Here is a 20897-nt window from a genome sequence, read left to right as displayed (position 1 = left end):
AAAAATTAACTCAAAATGGATCAAAGACATAAATATAAACAATTAAATACATAGAAACCATAGAGACTAAACTTATGGGCCTTGGTCTTAAGAGAGGATTTTATGAATTTGACCCCAAAGATAAGGAAAGTAAAAGCAAAAATGAATTAATAGGACTATATCAAACTAAAAAGCTTCTGTACAGTAAAAGAAACCATCAATAAAACAAAAAGGCACTCAACCAAATGAAAGAAGGTATCTGCAAATAATGCCTCGGATAAGGGGCTAGCATCCAAAATACATAAAGAACTCATACAACTCAACAATAAATAACAAATAATCCAATTTAAATATGGGTAGAGGACCTGAACAAACACTTCTCCCAAGACTTACAAATGGCCAACAATATATGAAAGTGTTCAAATTCAACTATTATATGGAAAAGGCAAATTAAAACCATAAGAGATACCACCTCACACATGTCAGAATGGCTATTATAAAAAAGATAAGAAATAACAAATGCTGGAGAAGTTGTGGAGTAAAAGGAACCCTCATACACTGCTGGTGGAAATGTAAATTGGTAAAGCCACAACAGAAAACTTTATGGAGGATCCTCAAAAAATTAATAGAGCTGGGTATCTACCCAAAAAGTTTGAAAACATTTATTCATAAAGATATATGGGCCCCTATATTCATTGCAGCATTAATCACAGTGGCCAAGACATGGAAATAACCTAAACGTCCTTCCATGGATGACTGGATAAAGAAGATGTGGTACCTACATACAATGGAATACTACTCAGCCATAAGAAAAGATGAAATACTACCATTTGCAACAACATGGATAATCTAGAGGATGTCGTACTAAGTAAAATAAGTCAGACTGACATGACTTTTAAAGTTTCATATTGATGATTCAAATAAAGATTTGGTCATTCGTGGGAATAAACTATCAAAAGTTCTGAGTTATTTCATGAGTTATTTCCATACTGAAAGCACCGTTTTAACCACACTCCAAAGTTGGGCTCAAGCTTAAGTTGCCAAAGTCAACATCAAAAAATCAAAAACAAAATTAAATTCAAACCTAAAAACTCACTAATTCTAACACTCTAAAACTCTTCAAATCTTATAAAGAACATTTATCATTAATACATACATATACACATATAAGACCTGTATGTAAAACATTAGTAGGAACAGATATGCGCCCCAGTTTAATTGTTAAATGCATGGGGAACTCGACATATAAACATAGCAACAATGACACACAAATTGACAAGCCTGTAAGGGCTCATTTATCCTGTTAACGTCAGAGAATAACACATTTCATGTAGGATAATTATTTACTCTAAACACATCAAAAGTTGCACTGCCTTCTTCAATAATGCATAGGATTATTGCATTATTCCTTCTTTCTTAGGAGTATTATTATGTATTTTAGTAGCCTACAGACAATCTCAGCACCCAGCAGAATGTCAAGTACATAAAGGCAATACCACAAATACGTACTGAATTTAAATCAATGACTAAGTAGTATTGTACAATCCAATACTTTCCTAGGTCCACTGCAGCATAAAGCTGTTCCCTTGTTAACAAACCTCAAACTGCTCTATTTTAAGAGTCCTTAAATTTTTATAGTTTTGTCCTCCACTTCGGAGCTAATTAGCTATAACTTCCAGCTGTTGTCATGTACATATCACCATACCTGGTCTTTAACTGGATATCCAAGCTTGTCAAAATGTATCTATCGACAGAAAGCAAATATGCTCTGACTGTGGCCTCATGTACAGTACTCCACTGGAAATACAGTTAAGTGAGCTTGAATTCATGTTTATGGCATGTATTTTGGCTGTCCAAGGCCCTTTTTCATTCCCTTCTGGTTCTGAGGTATAATTTAGATAAATGAGGCATTACTGTAGACTTATTACAAAGAACCCGAAATCAGAGATTTATCTAGTTCTTGTTTTGACAATAAAACTTTTTAAGATGTATCTTTACTAAAAATGAACCTAGTATTTTCCATTCTCAAGTTTTAAGGGAACCTATATATCTTTGGCATTACAAAACAAAGCATTCATAGATATTTTAATTGCTGGAAAAAAATCAGAAATGTACATAAACATCATGGAGGGGAAAAATGAGATGTATATCTTTCCCAAAGTCTCAAAGTTACATAAAAACTACTAAAAAAAATTGCTAAGAGGAAAAATGACTTTGAAAAAGAGCTGAATTTCTATATCATATTTGAAATCTCTCTATCACAAATCTCATCCAGCAGAGAATACATTAACATTCATTTGTCAGTCAGAATTCTATTTTAACTAACTGCTTCATATTTCTACAAAGTAATTCTGCCTCAAAATTATATTGCCACATTGTAAATCATTCACTGTTCCAGAGCAATCCTGCTTTTAGAGATTTAACAAGGAAGCCATTCAGCAATTAAGACTAGGTCAAGGCCTGGTTCCAAAAGGAGTTAGCTACCCAGCACCAATCAGTCCTATGTCCTATGTCTATTAATCCAAATATTTCAAGTTATCTCTTTCATTAGCTATAAAGTGATCTTTTAAATCTGAATGTGTCTTACTCTAATAGTCTGATTGGGTAGAATTCTTACATAATAATCAGATAATAACCAGAATAATGAAGCTAGTAGGTATATGAGTTGCTTTTATTTATAGATTTCAAGTGAGCAAACTGTAATGAAATGAAAGATGCCCCAAAACACAAAGACAACTTTGGATAATAAATATTTTCCTTCAGATGGACTTATTCATTTTATTTTGCTTTGCTTCCTAACATATCCTACAAAGCAGACAGAAAAACCCTTAACTTTTTGATGCATAATTTAAAACTGGAAAGATAGTTCTCAAATTTATACAGTGATCTGTGTGCCTGTATTCGAGCAAACTTATATAAGTCTACCTTAATGAATAGTAATTCTTTATATGCAATAAGAACTAACAGAATTGATTTAAAAAATGATATTTAACCTCTGTGGATTTTCCAATTTCCTAAAAGTGTCAGGAAGATGCTTAGCCAGATCCATCATCTCCTCAGAGATTGAAGTCAATTGTTTCTTCACATCACTAGGTAGTATTTCTTCCTCTGGAAAAAAAGAGTCAATATTAATTTGCAAGCCACAAAGCAGATATATTTATTTAGTCATTTATTTAAACAGTATTAGGGCTTACATTTTCATTTTCTTTCTTTAAATAAATGGCAACAAAAGACCTCCTTATCCTGTCTCTAAATCACTTTACTTCCCTTTCAAATTTTACTATTTAAATTCTAGAATAAATTCAATATGATCTGCATTCATACATATTACAACACAGTGATTATCAACCAGGGCAGAAAGGAAAGACAGAAATGAGAATCTGAACCCATCTGCACTATTTTAAAATCAGAAATTAATATAATACCATACGGGCTGCTTATTAAATATAGTTTGGTAAAACAAAGCCTTACCCAACAGCCATTCCTTACTGCCCTCATCAGTCATCAACAAAATAAAATGCAAGCTTTTCTAACCACTGATCATCTTCCAAACATTCAACTTCATTCTGTCTGGCACATATTCTCCATTTACACCACAAAATCTGTTCTCATTTCCCAAACTATTCCCCAGCTTAGAATTTCTTACTCTTCATTACCAATTCTCTTGTCCTTCAAAAAGTCCAGCACTTCGGAGGCATTTAACATCGTTATTACTAATTGCTGAAGTTATCTTATGATCTCAAAATCACATCCTCTCATTCACGGAAGATTTTCAGCACCTGGCTCACTGTCTTTCCCTTCACTGCTGCTCCTGTGATAATTCCTAGTGATTTCAACATTCACAGAAGTGCTCTACCTAAAGTGTAGCATTTTCAGTTCCCTAATCCCTCCATTTCCATCTATCTTTTCCTCAACTGACCTCAGCCACCCATTCCCACAGTCATCTATAATAATAAAAGCCTAATATGCTAATTAGACCGGACATCCTTCCAGACGACCTTCCAGACTAACCAGGTCCCGGGTGCCAGAGGGAAGCCGGTGCCTGCAGCCGAGGGAAGGAAAGCCTACTCTTGCTCGAATTTCATGCATCGGACCTCTAGTGACCTTATAACTTCCAATGAAGTCACCACTTCCAAACTTTAATTGTAAGCATTCCACCCTCTGAAGACCAACATGCTCTCTTTCTTTCAAAGATGCTTTCCCCATACAACAGTTCTCTCACAGTTTCAAAACCAAATCCATTGACTCTACCTTTTCCTTACCCATTATCCTTCCCACTGCCACTCTTCACCATGTCTTACTTTCCTTGCTTACCCATATTAATCATTCACTTGTATGGACTCAGCTCTTTTGCTCCTTCATCCCTCCATTGGTACTTACCTGGATCAACCCCCTACTCTACTGAAACCCAGCTTTTTTACCTACTTCATGCCTGGACCCAAGTAGTTGAATATAGATGAAAATAAAACACAACTATGATGACTCACAAATGAAACAAACTATGATGATTCACCTCACTTGGTTTTAAATTCATGACATAGACCTCCCACTTTCAGTAATGATTGTTAATCATTCTACATTTCCCACTTCCCACTCTCAAGATGACTATTTCATACTTCTTTTTTTCTTCCAGCCTCCAATATCAGCTTGTCCCTCCTTTCACTCAGGGAACAACTCACCTCTTATTTCACTAAGAAAACAGAAACAAGAAGAGAACTATCTCATCTTCCCGCCCCCATCTGCCAGTTAGTCTGTATAGAATCACTACTCCCATCTACAGCAAAATTTCTTGAAAGAGTCCTCCATACCCACTGTCTGACATTTTCTCCTCCCATTTTCTCCTAAACTGACTCCAAGTGACTTTCACCCCCACCAGCACAGCTGTTTTTGGAAAGGTCGCCAATGGCCTCCCACTGTCAAATCTAATACTTAATTCTAGTTCCTCATCTCACTCAAACTCTCCAAGGTATTTCAAACAGCTGGTAACTTCCTCCTACTTAAACCGTTTTTTTTTCACTTGGAGTCTGAACACACCTCCTACACTTGCTCCATTATTACCAGTCCTCTCAGTAATCTTTGCTGCATTCTCTTCCTCCTGGATAGAGTCCTCTTTGCTGCCCTTGCTGTCAATACCTGGGCCTCTTCTGTTCTTTACTCCACTCACTCCCTATTTTATCTCACCCAGTTTCACTGTTTATCTACCATCTGTATGATTCCCAAGGTTACATCTCCAAAGTCAACCTTTCCCCTAACTATGGAATCACATTTCCAACTAAGATATCTTCTTAGACATCAAAAAGCATTAAAATTCAGCCTGTCCAAAATGTAAATCTAGATTTTTTTTTCTCACCAAAACGTGCTCCTCCCCATAATCTTTCAACTAACTGATCCTTCCCTTCCATTCACTCAGTTAATCCAACCAAAATATCTTGATTGTTCTCCTGGTCTAAACATCTCACCCCTTATGCAGAATTCATTAGCAAATCCTTCACAATATAAATCTTCAAAATATATACGGAATCTACCACTTCTCATCTCTATTGCTAACAGCCTAATCCATTCAATTATTGTCTCTTGCCTAGACTATTACAATAGCCTCCTGACTGACTTCCCTGCCTAAACACTTGCCCTCTTATAGCAGCCAGAAAAAAATCCTTTTAAAATAAAATTTTAATCATGTCATTCTCCTGCTCCAAATCCTGTAAGGGTGTTCCCATCACTTATCACTGTATTTATTTTAATTAATAAAATATGAAGTCAGATTCATAGCCTATAAGGCCCTAAATGATCTATCTGGCTCCAGCTACTTTTCTAGCTTCATTTCTGCTACTCTCACCCTTAATCATTTCACTTCAGTTATACTCACTATTCCTCACACAAGGCAAGCTATCACCCTGAGAGGCTTTGCTCTTTCTTCCCTCTATGCCTGCTATCTCCTACCCTCAAATATCCATGTGGCTCCTTCCCTACCACTTCCATCAAATGAAGTGAAGGCACTTGGTCGTTTCCTTCAGTGAATTTCCCCTGCAACCAAAACAGTGCCTGAGCCATAATAAACATCCAACAAATATGTTACAGAAACAAATATTCCCTTTCCAAACCAAGCTTCTAAAAAAAAGTTGTTTACACCTGTTTCTCACATTCCTTAGATCTAACTTAGTCCTCTGTTCATGTTAATATGATTTCCACACACACCATTCCACTACTCCACTAAGGTTATCGCACCTTCATGTACCAAAGCCTGTGGACCCTTTTCTGTCTTAATGGCAAATGCCCTAAAGGACCACTTTCTCATTGAAATGCTCTTTTGTCACCCAGTACACCAAAGCTGCTGTAGTAAAAGGTTACAAAAAATTGCCATGTTGCCAAATCTAATTATTAAGTCTCCAGTTTTTCAAACTTTCAGCAGAATTTAAAACAGTTGATAACATCCTCCTACTTAAAACATGTTCTGCACTTCGCCTTCTGCACACCACACCTCCTAATTTCCTTCTATTCTTATGGCTACTCCTCTCTTGTCCCCTCCTCCATGCGAATATTAAATACTAGGAGTTCCTCAAAGAGGAAGGGAGAGAGATAGAGATAGAAACATCAATGATGAGAATCATTGGTTGGCTGCCTCCTGCATGCCCTCTACTTGAGGGAATCAAGCCCGCAATCTGGGCATGTGCCCTTGGCCAGAATCGAACCTGGGACCCTTTAGTCCGCAGGTCGATGCTCTATCTACTGAGCCAAACTGGCTAGGGCTTAGACCAGTGATGGCGAACCTTTTGAGCTCGGCGTGACAGCATTTTGAAAAACCCTAACTTAACTCTGGTGCCGTGTCACATATAGAAATTTTTTGATATTTGCAACCATAGTAAAACAAAGATGTATATTTTTGATATTTATTTTATATATTTAAATGCCATTTAACAAAGAAAAATCAACCAAAAAAATGAGTTCGCGTGTCACCTCTGACATGCGTGTCATAGGTTCACCATCATTGGCTTAGACCCAATTCTTTATCTCCAACTCCCAATTCTTAATTTTTAACTCAAACTGTCTTCCAAGTTACAGGCTGTATATCTAAGTGTCTACTGGCTACCTCCACTTTGCTATCACACAGGCTTCCTTCATTTAATATACATAATATCAACTGTATGACACCTCATCCCCAAATATTGCTCCAACTCTTCAATGCTCTTCATCCCTGTTGCTCATGCCAACAACACAGAAGTGATACTTGACACATGGCTCTCATCTTCAACATCAAATTCTGTTGAGTCTACTGCTCTACTGAATCTACTCTGAATCAATCCAAGCAACCAAGTCAGATCACCATCACCTCTCACTTGAATTACTGGCACAGCCTCCTAATAGGTCTTCTTCCCACTGGGACCCCTGCCTCCTACAATCCATTTTCTGCTCTACAGCCCAAGTTATTATTTAACGTAATTCATGTCACTCTGTGGTTTAAAACCCTCCATAACTCTTAGGAGGAAATGTAAACTCCTTAACATGACTTATGTGCTTTTCTTTTTCTGCCTCTGCTTCATTCCTTACCCTGTCATATTCAATAGCTCATCACACTGCACTACTTTCAATTGCCCATAGATACCAGGATTTCTCTTTACCTCTGAAACTTTGCACCTGTTACCTCCTGTGCCTGTAACACTTTTCCTCTGCTTTTCAGCTAGCTAACTCGTGCTCATAGGTCTTGCCTTAAATATCACTTTATCCAGAAATATTCTCTAATACCTCCAAATATGCACGGGATGCCTCTCCCATGTGCTAACCACAGCACCTTGTTTTCCCACATCAAAGGACTCATCTACCCACACTGCAACTACCTTTTTTATTCATCTTTATCTCCCACAAAACGAGAGGTTATCCTCTCAGGAAACAGATTCACACTCCTGTATCCCCACATAGCGAAGCTACAAAACCCCAACTACAGAAGCCTAATAAGCAGCAATGCTACGGAGAGAAAGCAGAAAGTCCTGCTTTGCCACAGTAACATGCCAGAAACCCTAAGCCTTGGCCAAACAGTTGTTAAACTAATGTCAAAACTGCTCAGTATTCAAGAAGTTGTAACAATACAAAATACTTTGCACAGGTGTGAATATTATCTTTTTTGAGCTAAACCTCACAAAAGAGCAAAGTCAAATTTTTTATTTTTAGATCATAACATACCTTTATTTATGGAAAACAATTGCATAGCATCACCCAAAATTTGTAATTTTTGATAAATGATGAAACCAGCCTATGGGGAAACAGAAAAATGAAAAGAGCATACTAATGATCCCCAAAATTATGACCCATCTTTACAAAAATTCAAAACAATGATTCCCAAAGCACCCAAAAACCTAAATTCAACCCATTATGTTATGCAGAGATATAAATGTCTTCATTTATTCACCACAACAATTATGAGAATGGAGAAAGTAAGCAGCCTATGCTTTAAAATAAATGTTTAAGTTCTCATGTTTTAATATCTAATATCACAAGCAGGTATCCAACCAAATAACTCAGGAATGGAATTTAATAAAATACACTCAAGAGAAGTATATTTGACTACAGATACCCATTACGCCTATTTCATTAAATCAGCTGAGAGTATTAATAGGTGTATAAAACAACCCTCCTTCTGGCTACTGTTAATACAATCAAGTCATACTGATTTTCCATAAGTAAAAATGCTACAGAATTTGAGCTAGCTCTCAACAAGTTTTATGATTTTTTTTAACAGAACATAAAGGACAATTACCAACCTATTTTCCAACAAAACTGACTTTTTTTGTTTATAAATAGAAGGAGTTTCTATTCCTAAAAAATAGACACACACACCCTCTCCCCCCCCCCCCCCCCAAAAAAAGGGGGAAAAACGATATTCATGTACAAGTGGAAGTATAAATTAGGGAAAAAGAAGTTCACTGGAACATAAAATATGCTGCTTGAAAAAAAAAATACTGATAGTGCTATATATAAAGATAAGCCCAGATTTCACTACGTACAAATATATAAATATGAAAATGCATCTGACTAACAGCAGTGAAAACTAAATCTGGAGGCAATTTTTCTAAATTTTACCACGTTTTAAATATAAATATATGAAATAAGGCCAGCTTCCATATAGAAACTGTCTTGTAATTATTTTTATTCTGAAGATGCTTATAAATCAAACATATCATCAATACCATTTGTGCGTACTCAGTCTCAGCTTATTCGCCTTTCATGTTTTCAAAGAACTCACATTTTTTACATACAGATTGGACATTATTTTGGCTTCATGACAATAAAAATAACTAGCATTGAACAATCTGCTGATTGGTACTTGTTAATTAATATTGAGACTTAACAGCTTCACTAAATGCTTTCCTAACATTTTTAATGCCAAACTGATTTGAAATATCTTAGTTGAGTTTGTGCCACTAACACAACAAATTTTTTAAAGTAAATTATGTTAGGTTTAAAATATACATCATAGTCTAAAAATCTTTGGTACGTACATAAGCATCAGTAGCTGCATACAGTTTCTGGACCTCAGTGAGAGGATAATTTTTCCAATTGCTACAGCGGATAGACTTGTCTTTAAGAAGCTGTTTACCGAAGAGGTGTTTAACCAAACCATTGAGGCTCCAAGTCTCTGTACTTCTTAGCTAGAAATAATGAACAACCAACATAGCAAAAATTACTCCCTTCTATTTTCATATATTCCTAAATACTACCAAATGACCATGCTATATATAAAGTTGGAAATATTATACCAAAATATAAAGCATAGATAGTCTTTAATTTTGTCATTAAAAATTTCATTTGCAGCCTACATTATAAGAATTTAATTCCCCACTGTAGTTAAAATTCTTAGACTATAAAAGTATTGTTCATGGAAAAGAATTGAATAGATTGGTACGCTTTCTTCTTCCCAGCCATACTTGGCTAAATATGAGAATTTAACCTAATGACTACATTAATAAAATATGTGAAATATGGGTGATGGAATTGATGGTCAAAGTTCTATTGATGGTAAGAGCATCCTACCACAAGAGCTGCATTAGCCTCTTCCTTTAAAAAAAAAAAAAAAATGGTATTGGGTATTGATATAAATGGATTAACAAAATAAACTTAAAATACAGTATTTACATTTGAAAATATGTGAAACAGTACTAATATGGGGGAGGTACTTACTTAAAGAAACTATTTGCTAAGACAATAGATTAGAACTGAAGGCTCTCATTATGAAACACTCACTTGGGACTTCTTTATTACAAAACCATACAGCTTAAATTATTTCTTTTTAAAGTCTAACATTCAGATTGAAGGGACATTCTATGAAACACAAATTTATCTTGTTTGTGAAAATAATATATGTATTATCACTACCTTTTCATTGGCAACATCTGTTAGCTCCACGAAACTCTTCAATTTGATGTCAAAGTCACGTAGAAGTTTCCACTGATCTCCTTCAATTCCAACACCAACCTTTTTAATTGCTTCATTTTCAAGCAACATTTTTAATCCCTGAGGAAAAACTGTAACATTTTATTATCATTTTCATAGGCTCTATCAGGTACGATGGATTCATTTTCTACTTCTGACATATTATATTTTTATATTTGTATTTATGTTCACGTTAAGTCAAAATTCAGAAACACATTCACCTTGAGTATTTTCTTTTTTACCTAAAGCAAAAAGCCCTGATTGATGACAAGAAAAACAACTACTTTGAATGCTACCTCTGCTAACACTAATGGTATATTTCTGGTCCTTTGCCCCTCTAAACTCCAGTTCTTTACCCTCTAAGCAGGAATAATCTCAATGTCTGAAAGAGATGTGAAAATTAAACAGGGATATGAGGGAATCAGGTGGAACATAAATACTTAAATAAACATAAGGTAATGAAAGAAGTGCCAGCTAATTCAAGAACTTAATTTTATAGGGAAAAAGTTAACATAATTATCTACAACATAAAAAATGAAACAAAGAGAAGGGATACCAACCTGACATAGAGGAAATATGAAACAAGTAACATTTGCTCTCTGACACACACAACTGAATTAGTGCAACTCTGCTCAGTTTCCCTTTACTGTATACTGGTGGCCATTCCATGTCGAATCCTACCACATCTCCATCAGACAGACTCATGCTACAGGGGAAAATAGTGCAAATTAGTTGTATTAAATGTCAACTTCTGCATAACTAAAGATGGCATTCAACAAGTTAAAAGACAAGCCACAGTTGGTAGAAGATACCTGTGATAAATACAACTGCTAGTGAATAGCCAGAAAATATGAACAAGTCCTTGAAAAGTTACACAAAAAACACACACAAATAATCCAGTGAAAAAAAGGAGAAAGACATGAACAGTCAATTCCCAAAAGGAAGTCCAAATGGCCAAGAAAACCAAATAAGCCCATGAAGACATGAAACCTGACTAGAAATCATAGCAATGCAAATTAAATCTATACAATATCACAGCTATCTGACCAGCAAAAGTTAAAGCCTCACAACATCAAGTGCTGAGAAGGATATCTACCCGTGGGACCACTCATATACTGGTGAAGGTTTAACTTGCTAACATCCTCTTGGCAAAACCTTTGACAATCTCTAGCTAAAGATGTATAAACACTATCGCCTGGCAAGTTTTTCTCATAAATATATGAAACTCTATGTGCACCACCAGACAGAAATATCTAAGGATGTTCATTATAATACTGTTACTACTGACAAAAATTGACACAAACTACATTTCCATCAAGAAGGGAATGGACAAATTGTGGCATAATGAAATAATAAAATATCAAATAAAGGTTAAAATAGAACTATATACACCAAAAAATCTCAAAAACATAAAATGTTGAGTGAAAAAGACAAGTGGCCAAAATATACATATAAAGTGAGAACATTTTTTAAAGTTTTGAAATAGGCAAAAACTATATGATATTTTGAAGCATAAGATTATGAATATTATAGAAAACGTGAGGGAGTGCTAAACATTGACCTCATGACAGAAGTTATCTCAGTGGGCTGTGGAGGGGAGAATCAGAAAGGGCATAGAGGGGCTTCAGCAATATTTCATTTCATTTCTTAATAAAGATTTGAAGAAAATGAATATTAAGATTTGATAAAGCTAGGTGGGATATATATAAGTAGTGCTTATATTATTATCTATTACTGTTTACATTTGTCTGTTTCACAATTTTTAAAAATTAAAAATGTATTTTAAAAACAAATTTCAATGCAATTTCTGCTTTGGGTCAAGATGGAATAACAGTGATCAGACATACCTTTCTTCCCTGAACAAATAAAAAATTGGACAAAATAGCCCAGTCAGTATGGCTCCATGGTTGAGCATCAACCTATGAACCAGGAGGTCATGGTTCAATTCCCAGTCAGGACACATGCCCAGGTTGGGGGCTCAATCCCCAGTCGAGGGTGTGCAGGAGGCAGCGGATCAATGATTCTCTCTCATCATTGATGTTTCTATCTTTGTCTCCCTCTCCCTTTCTATTTTTGAAGTCAATAATTTCAAAATAAATCTATAATAATAAAAGCATAATATGCTAATTAGACTGGATGTCCTTCCAGACTAGCTGGGGCTGCGAGGGAAGCCCAGGTCCCGGATGCCTGCCAGCAGCTGAAGGGAAGCCTGGGTCCCGGGTGCCTGCCGGCGGCCGGAGGGAAGCCTGGGTCCCAGGTGCCAGGGGAAGCCAGTGCCAACAGCCAAGGGAAGGAAGGCCTACTCTTGCACAAATTTTGTGCATCAGGCCTCTAGTAAATAAATAAATTGGACAAAACATATAAACAATAGTTTTCAGACACTTGTCAATAGGCAGTATAGGACTGTGCTCTCTGAGGGAAGGGAAATAAAGGGTGAGCCCTGCTGCCACCCCAGCTGTCTGCCTGGAACACTTTCCAGACAGCAAGAAGGGAGAAGATCCAAAGCACAGCACTGTGTTGGGGAGACAGGGTCACGGCCAGAGAGGTTGAAGCAGGGGGAAGTTGTGGGTGGAGTTCTAGAGAGGAGGAAACAAGGCAGGTACAGACATTCAAGCACAGAGTGAAACTATGAGGCTGGACAAAGAACAATCAGTGAAAGTAAGCTTAACAATTCCCAGGGCTTACATAGAAATAAGAGGCATTCAAGTTCAGAAAAGTCAGCGAAGGGATTCTTGCTGATCACCTGGAGCAGTCAGCAAAGACACCAGAAGGCTCACACCTTATTAGATGGCTAAATTATTCCCTAAAGTAAAAGCTACTGTAAAAACCTACCCTGGCAAAGCTTAAAAGTGAGCCTCAAAATGTAAAGCTGATACTGCCCATCAGAGCAAAGCTCCTTTCTTTGAAGAAAAACAATAAAATCTGGCATTCTACAAGATAAAATCACAATGTCCGATCAAAAATTCCCAGCCATGAGAATACACAGAAAAATGTGACACATAAACTAGTATAAAAATCACTTAATAGAAAAAAATAATTAGAATAATGAAATTAACAGACAAGGACATTATAAATATGCAGACTATGTTCAAAGATTTAAAAGAAAACATGAGGCCTGGCCAGTGTGGCTCAGTGGTTGAGCATCCACCTATGAACCAGGAGGTCAGGGCTTGATTTCCAGTCACGGCACATGCCTGGATTGCGCGCTCAATGCCGAGTGTGGGGCGTATAGGAGGCAGGCAATTGATGACTCTCTCTCATCATTGATGTTTCTATCTCTCTCTCCCTTCCTCTCTGAAATGAATAAAAATATATTTTTTTTAAAAAGAAAAAGAAAACATGAATATGATGAGAGCCAAAATGGAACATACTTTAAAGTATATAAGTTCTAAAGAGGAAAAATAAAATTAAAATTAAAATTTACAGGATGGGATAACAGGACAGACACTACAGAACAAAATAAGTGAATTTGTAGTCATGGCAAAAAAGACTATATACATACTGAAACACAGAGAGAAAAAGAAAGAAAAACAACAACAAAAAAGACTGAAAGGAAAGAGAACCTCGGGACCAATGACACAGTACCAAGCTATCTAACTTGTGTGTATAGAGAGTGCCAGAAGGAGAAAAAGAGTAACAGGATAAAAGAAAAAAATTTTGAAGTTTTAAATCTGATAAAACTGTAAACAGATCCAGAAAGTTCAAGGGAACTATAATGGGAGTGAGGACACCTGAATGCTATTCCTAGAATACACCCACCACCAGAAAACCACTAATAAGTACCTTATTTTAACTCTTGTTCTTTTAACCCAATGTAAAATAGTTTAAAACAAAACAGATATAACAACTTCTAAAAAGACCTGAATCAATTCCCTACTACTACTCCATGTAAAATAGTTCCAAGAGCTTTAAACTGAATTATTGCAGAGTCTTACTTTAACAAGACAATTTTTAAAACTATTAACAGTCATTTCAAATGTTATTTTAAGGACCATCTGCTGTAATAGTTGTTAACTAAATTCAACAGAGCCAATCACAACCATTATTCAATACTACTATGTTGGTATCTACACTAATAAAAGAGAAACATGGTAATTAGCATACAACCGCTACCTTTCCCATTGGCTAATCAGCATATCCTTATGCAAATTAACTGTCAGCCAAGATGGCGGCCAGCAGCAATGCACTGAAGCGAACAGGGAGGCTTGCTTGCTCCAGTGATGGCGAACTCCAACGTTCCCCGCCTGACTTGCCGGCCTCTCAGCTGCAACTCTAAGCAACTATGTTGCAATATAGAAGCTAAACAAAACCCTAGAAACCGGCTTTCAGTCAGCCGGGCTTCAGCCAGCCGGACCACAACACTGTATCAAATACAGAAGGTAAAGGCCAGAAACCTGCTTTCAGCAGCGAGGCCTCAGAGCTAAAGCTGGCCCAGAATAGAAAAAAAAGAAAAAAAGAAAAAAAGGAGCGGTTGGGAGCTTCAGTCACCCGCCAGCCTGAAAATGGCCCTCAGCCCCTCACCCAGACTGGCCAGGCACCCCAGTGGGGACCCCCATCCTGATCCAGGACACCCTTCAGGGCAAACCAGCCGGCCCCCTCCGTGCACCAGGCCTCTATTCTATATAGTAAAAGGGTAATATGCCCCCCGGCACCGGGATCAGCGGAGCAGCAAGGCTCCCGGCACCGGGATCAGCGTGACAGGGGGCAGCGCCCAAACCCCCTGATGGCCCTGCAGCTCTGTGTGTGACAGGGGGGAGCTCCCCAACCCCCTGACCGCCCTGCGGCTCTGTTTGTGACAGGGGGCGGGGCCACAACCTCCCTATCTGCCCTGCTCTGTTCGTGACAGGGGAAAGAGCCCCAACCCCCTGATCAGCCCTGCTCTGTGCCTGATAGGGGGGAGCTCCCCAATCCCCTGATCGCCCTGCGGCTCTGTGTTTGACAGGGTGCAGCGCACCAACCCCCTGATCAGCCCTGCTCTGTGTGTGACAGGTTGCGGCGCCCCAAACACCCCCCCCCCACACGGGCCCTGCTCTGTGTGTGACAGGGTACAGCCATAAACTCTCCATCGGCCCTGCCCTGAGTGTGACAGTGGTGGCGCCCCAACCCCCTGATCGGCCCTGCTCTGTGCATGACAGGGGGGAGCTCCCCAACCCCCTGATCGACCCTGCTCTGTGTGTGACAGGGTACGGAGCCCCAACCCCCCTGATGGGCCCTGCTCTGTGAGTGACAGGGGGCAGCGCCCCAACCCCCTGATCGACCCTGCTCTGTGTGTGACAGGGTATGGAGCCCCAACCCCCCTGATGGGCCCTGCTCTGTGAGTGACAGGGGGCAGCGCCCCAACCCCCTGATCGGCCCTGCTCTGTGAGTGACAGGGGGCAGCGCCCCAATCCCATGATTGGCCCTGCTCTGTGAGTGACAGGGGGCAGCAACCCAACCCCCTGATCGGCCCTGCTCTGTGCGTGACAGGGGGCGGTGCCCCAACCCCCCAATCGGCCCTACCCTGAGTGTGACTGAGGGTGGCATCGCAACCTCCTGATCTGCCCTGCTCTGTGCATGACAGGGGGCGGCGCCCCAACTCCCCAATCAGCCCTGCTCTGAGCCCGACCAGGGGCTGCACCTAGGGATTGGACGTGCCCTCTGCCACCCAGGAGCAGGCCTAAGCCAGCAGGTCGTTATCTCCTGAGGGGTCCCAGACTGGGAGAGGGCACAGGCCAGGCTGGGGGACCCCCCTCACCCCCCCCCCCGAGTGCACAAATTTTTGTGCACCGGGCCTCTAGTACTGTATAATAAAAGGCTAATATGCAAATTGACTGAACGGCAGAATAACTGATTGCTACAATGTGCACTGACCACCAGGGGGCAGACGCTCAATGCAGGAGCTGCCCCCTGGTGGTCAGTGCACTCCCACAGGGGGAACACTGCTCAACCAGAAGCCGGGCTCACAGCTGGCAAGCGTAGCCCATGGGAAGTGGGCGTAAGCCATCAGTCGGACATCCCCCAAGGGCGCCCAGACTGCGAGAGGGGGCAGGCCAGGCTGAGCGATTTCCTCCCCCCGCCCCCAAAGTGCATGCATTTTGTGCACCGGGCCTCTAGTTTTCCTAAAATATAAAGGGGCACTCGGAATTTGAATAATTCTTGCATTTTTTTCCTAAGTTGGTGAAATAAACATAATATATTCAGTAGTTCTATCTTAAGTGTCGAAAGTAAAATAATTAGCTAAAGTAGTACAAAGGCTTATGAATGAACAAACAGGCAAACAAGTAATTTAATTCAGTAATTTTAAGTTTTTACTTAAAAAAGAATTAAAACTTATCAGTGATATTCTACATATATAAATAATTATCCATTGAACACACCTCAACTGCAAAACTCAGTATACTTCAAATATTACATTAGTAATCTTCTAAGGTCCAAATTCCAATGAAAATAGGAAATTCAAGTCTCTTACCTAATATCTTCTGATAGGAAAGAACAATCATTAGGTTCATAACTGTACACAATGGATCCAGTGAATTCCAAGTAGGGGAGGTCATCTTCAAAAACACTCTTCTGAACAGATGCCTTGAGTTAAACAAAATGACGAAAAAGTGCAAATAAAGTTCACATTAAATAATAAATGTTCATTGAAATAACAAAGCTCCTTGAAACATTCAAATTATAGTTCTAAGTTTTAATAACTAATATTTTATAGCTTAAGTCATAAAGACAATGTACCAAAGATAAAGCCATCCACTGCACAGTTATTTTTCTAGCAAGTGTATTTGCAAACTTCTAATGCCATTTTCATAAAAACATTTATTTTATTGATTTTTTTTTCCTGTAATTATATTAGTACTAGAGGTCCAGTGCATGAATTCGTGCACTGGTGGGGTCCCTTGGCCTGGCCGGCGATTGGGGCTGATTGAGGCTGTCTCGCCCAGTCCCAATCAGGCCGATGGGGCCTGGCCGACTGGGGAGGGACCGTAGGAGGGCTCCAGGGTGTGTCCAGCCCTCTAGCCCAGTCCCAACCACCTGGACCCCAACAGGAAGCTAACCTACCGGTTTGAGCATCTACCCCCTGGTGGTCAATGTGCATCACAGCAGTCGACCAAACAGTCGACATTTAGCATATTTTGTTATATAGGATTCAAGATGTAATAATGCTGCCAATAAAATGCTAAAGACTGGTTGGTGGATCTTAAATCTATGAGGACCTAAATTTGCTCAATCATAAAAATTCAGCAAAGTAAATACTGTTTAAATTATATGAATTGCAACAAACTAGTTAGGTCAACCATGCAAACTAGATAAAAGAGGAAAGTACAGAGTAAGAATTCTCATTTTGTAAACCCAAGTGAAAGGTAATCCCCTTCACTCAATCAATGACTAGATTCTTGTTCATTTACACAATAGCTACTCTAACTTAAATAATGACCTGAAGTTTAAAAAAGGACTGACTGACTCATTTTACAGTCAAGTTTACATAAATTTCCCACCTGAAGGAAAAATTGATGAACTACATACCTTTCCTTCTTCTACAGCACACCTCTTATTCTGCATAGACATCCAGTCAGGAAGTTTCCGCTGCTGTAGGGTTTCCAATTGTTTTTCATTCATCTTTAAAAGGTTTTGTTGCAAAATCTGAAAAACAATTACTTAGTGAATAAATAAATACAATCTTGGAAGAAAACTCAGAGTGAGGCCTGTCGCTATTACTAAAGAACCAAACAACATATATGTAGAGTCAGTTATAGCATCTCGGCCCGAATCAAAAAAAAAAAGAAAAGAAAAAGAAACAGATTCAATGTAAAGTATAATCTTTATCTCATTAACAATGAGAATCCCTGGGTGTATAAATTGCTATGAATTTTTTGACATCTTTAATTTTCTTATTAACTGACTTAAGATCTAAGTAAACTCAGCAAACATATTTGTTCACAAGTCTACTTGAAAAGGAATTTTGAGACAAATAACAGTTTTTCTATATTAAGGTTTTTTCTTTCTTCTCTCTTTTTTTTTTGCTCTTGGCCTAGCAAGTGAATAAGTTCCCCTAAGAATAAAAGTTTCCTAAAGGATATTTTTTAAAAACCTGTTACTAGCCTTGAGGTATCTCCTCAATGTAAGTGGAACATCAAGAATGGTTATAGAAAACAATGAATAAGAGAACCGTACATATTCACTTTGTTAAAGGTAAAATGGATCCATACCATCATGTGACTTATTCTAAATTGAAGCAGCCTTAGTTCTTAATAAAATTTTCAAGTCCCAACCATTTCAAATTTCTATTAAAGGGGCAGCAGCTTTGAACATACATTTACAGGTTCTTATAATGAAATATGAGATTAATTTGAAATAAAACAACTATGTATTATTTAGGAATAGCCTGTCATCCTTATTGATATTTAGCAATATAAACTCTGAAGAAATTAAACAATCTAACAAGTATCCATTTTAATTGCTCATTTTCCCAAGCATAAACCCCAAAACTGAAAATATTAAAAATTTATGGAAGGAAAATTTTAAAGATTACTTTAGCAAAATTTTCCATATAGAACAAACTCCACCACTCTCATGCATTGGGAGGGAAAGGGTTAATAGCAGCCTAGTAACTCACACTCCCTACAAGGCAAAGAAGGAATAAAAGACCACAACCACCCCAGGCCTGTTAGAATATGATCCTGATAAGCCAAGGTTGCAGTTAGATTTTAGGTCAGGAGATATATAAAAATCAACCAGTGAATGCATAAATAAGTGAAATAACAAATCAATCAATCTCAATCTCTCTCTCTCTCTCTCTCTCTCTCTCTCTCTCTCTCTCTCAATATATTTAAAAAATAAGGGATTTCAACCAGGATCCTAATAAACAAAGAGTAACTACCTAGACAGTCAAGTAAGCTGTGTAATTAAGAAAATAAAAAAGAGCCCTGGCCAGTGTGTTCATTAGTTAGAATGTTGGCCGAGCAGTGGAGGGTCACAAGTTCCACTCCCAATCAAGGGCACATACCTGGGTTGCAGGTTTAATCCTCACCACAGTAGGTCAGGGAAGCAACCAATCCCTGTGTCTCTCTTCTCTCTCTCTCCCTCTCCTCCTCTCTCCCTCCTTCCCTCCCCCATCCCTCCATCCCTCACTCACTCCCTCCCTCATTCCTACTCTAAAAATCAACAGAAAAAATATCCTTGGGTTTGGATTAACAACAACAACAACAACACAGGAGATCCCAAAACCTAAATAACTTCCTTTGTGCAATTTTTTGCACACATTGCTCAAAACTATTACAAAATCATAACATATCCTAATGCAGAAGAAAAGAACATTTCTGGAATCTGTGTCTAACCGCTGGGGTTCCTCCAGAAAAAAGGAATATTACATCTGTACTTGGTGCTTGCCTGTATTCTTTGAATCATTAGCAAAGTTTGGTGTTGGGTAAAATCTATGATTCACTGAATCAGAATTGACAACTCAAGTCTTGAGTGTTACCATATGAATTATATGTAATAAGATAAAATATGTAAAAATGTATATGCTTTATTCACTGCAAAACATTATACAAATGTTAGTGGTTATTCTTAAGTTTATATTTGCCACAAATGAAAACCCTTGACAGGAGAGCCAAAAGTTGGTCTTCAAGTGTGTGTTTTGTGTGTGTGCATATGTGGTCTGTTCTTAATCTTAAAATATATTTTATAAAGCTGGAAAACAAATTTTTGCTACACAGAGTAGATCATTTGCAAAACTGCCAGAAAATTGAGATTTCTGTAAATAATACACACTATAAAAACAAACTATAAAATCTTGGAATTCTGAATTAATTAATTCACACTGCCAAAACAAAAATAAACTTCAATAACTCTTCCCTGTAGCCACCTACAATGCTAAAATCATTTTAATTTTAAATGCCTAATTTTCAGATGTAAATACTCTCTTTTGCACATAAAATTCTGTCTAGATGCTTCCAGGCAAAAAATTGAAAGTAAACTTCTGTACAAATCTAACATCTTTGTCAAGTTTACTTAGATCTTGGGACAGATAAAAGGCATAAAATTAAAGCTGTAGAATAATTTGCAGTAAGGAAATTCTTCAACATACATGAGGGTTTTAATCATTGATCAGAAAGATTTTTCTTGGAAGGGCTAAGTCACTGAATAATAGAATTTTTATTTATATACTGAGATGTTACATTGTTGAGTATGATCTTTGACACATCTTTTTCTAAAATCAATTCTTATCATTTCGTAATAATTCACGTTGTAATTAAAGGATCTTAAATTTCTCTTTTAAGTAAATAAAGTGTTTTGAAGTGTTTTTATTTGCTTTGGACTTTCCTGGAATCATCTTACCTATCCATCTAACACAATCTGCCACTTGTCAACCTTTATCACTTTTTTAAAGACTGTCTTTAAACAACATACACCTAGAACTTTTGTTTATTTTTTTCTGTGTTTTTCTGAATAGCCCAATTTGAACATGTCTGTCTTTCAATGGGGAAATTCACCTCATTCACAGTTAGTGTAAGAAC

The 20897-nt window shown here is 38.0% G+C and overlaps 1 protein-coding gene across 6 annotated transcripts in view; it reads right to left on the bottom strand.

The window, feature by feature from the left end:
* The window catches only part of WRN (WRN RecQ like helicase), a 129669-nt gene that overhangs the window by 88241 nt on the left and 20531 nt on the right, over positions 1 to 20897 (bottom strand). For 3 of the 6 annotated variants that reach the window (XR_011470731.1, XR_011470730.1, XM_070408353.1), the window contains exons 2-8: positions 17905 to 18021; positions 16850 to 16962; positions 10962 to 11107; positions 10345 to 10493; positions 9471 to 9620; positions 8155 to 8224; positions 2973 to 3087 (exon numbers count right to left, since the gene is read on the bottom strand). Coding sequence is in view for 4 of the 6 variants with exons in the window: in XM_070408353.1 (XP_070264454.1) it covers positions 2973 to 3087; positions 8155 to 8224; positions 9471 to 9620; positions 10345 to 10493; positions 10962 to 11107; positions 16850 to 16962; positions 17905 to 17997 (836 nt within the window). In the remaining 2 variants the exon portion in view is untranslated. Of the gene's footprint in view, positions 1 to 2972; positions 3088 to 8154; positions 8225 to 9470; positions 9621 to 10344; positions 10494 to 10961; positions 11108 to 16849; positions 16963 to 17904; positions 18022 to 20897 lie in introns of those variants that run through there. The other 3 variants (XM_070408354.1, XM_070408356.1, XM_070408355.1) reach the window with 3 other exon arrangements.

Source organism: Myotis yumanensis, unplaced genomic scaffold (genome assembly GCF_028538775.1).
Source record: "Myotis yumanensis isolate MYYU_CA2020_CCGP unplaced genomic scaffold, mMyoYum1.0.hap1 SCAF_3, whole genome shotgun sequence".
In the NCBI taxonomy this organism is placed as follows: domain Eukaryota; kingdom Metazoa; phylum Chordata; class Mammalia; order Chiroptera; family Vespertilionidae; genus Myotis; species Myotis yumanensis.
Note: the sequence above shows the minus strand (reverse complement) of the source record. Positions and strands in the feature narration are given on the sequence as shown.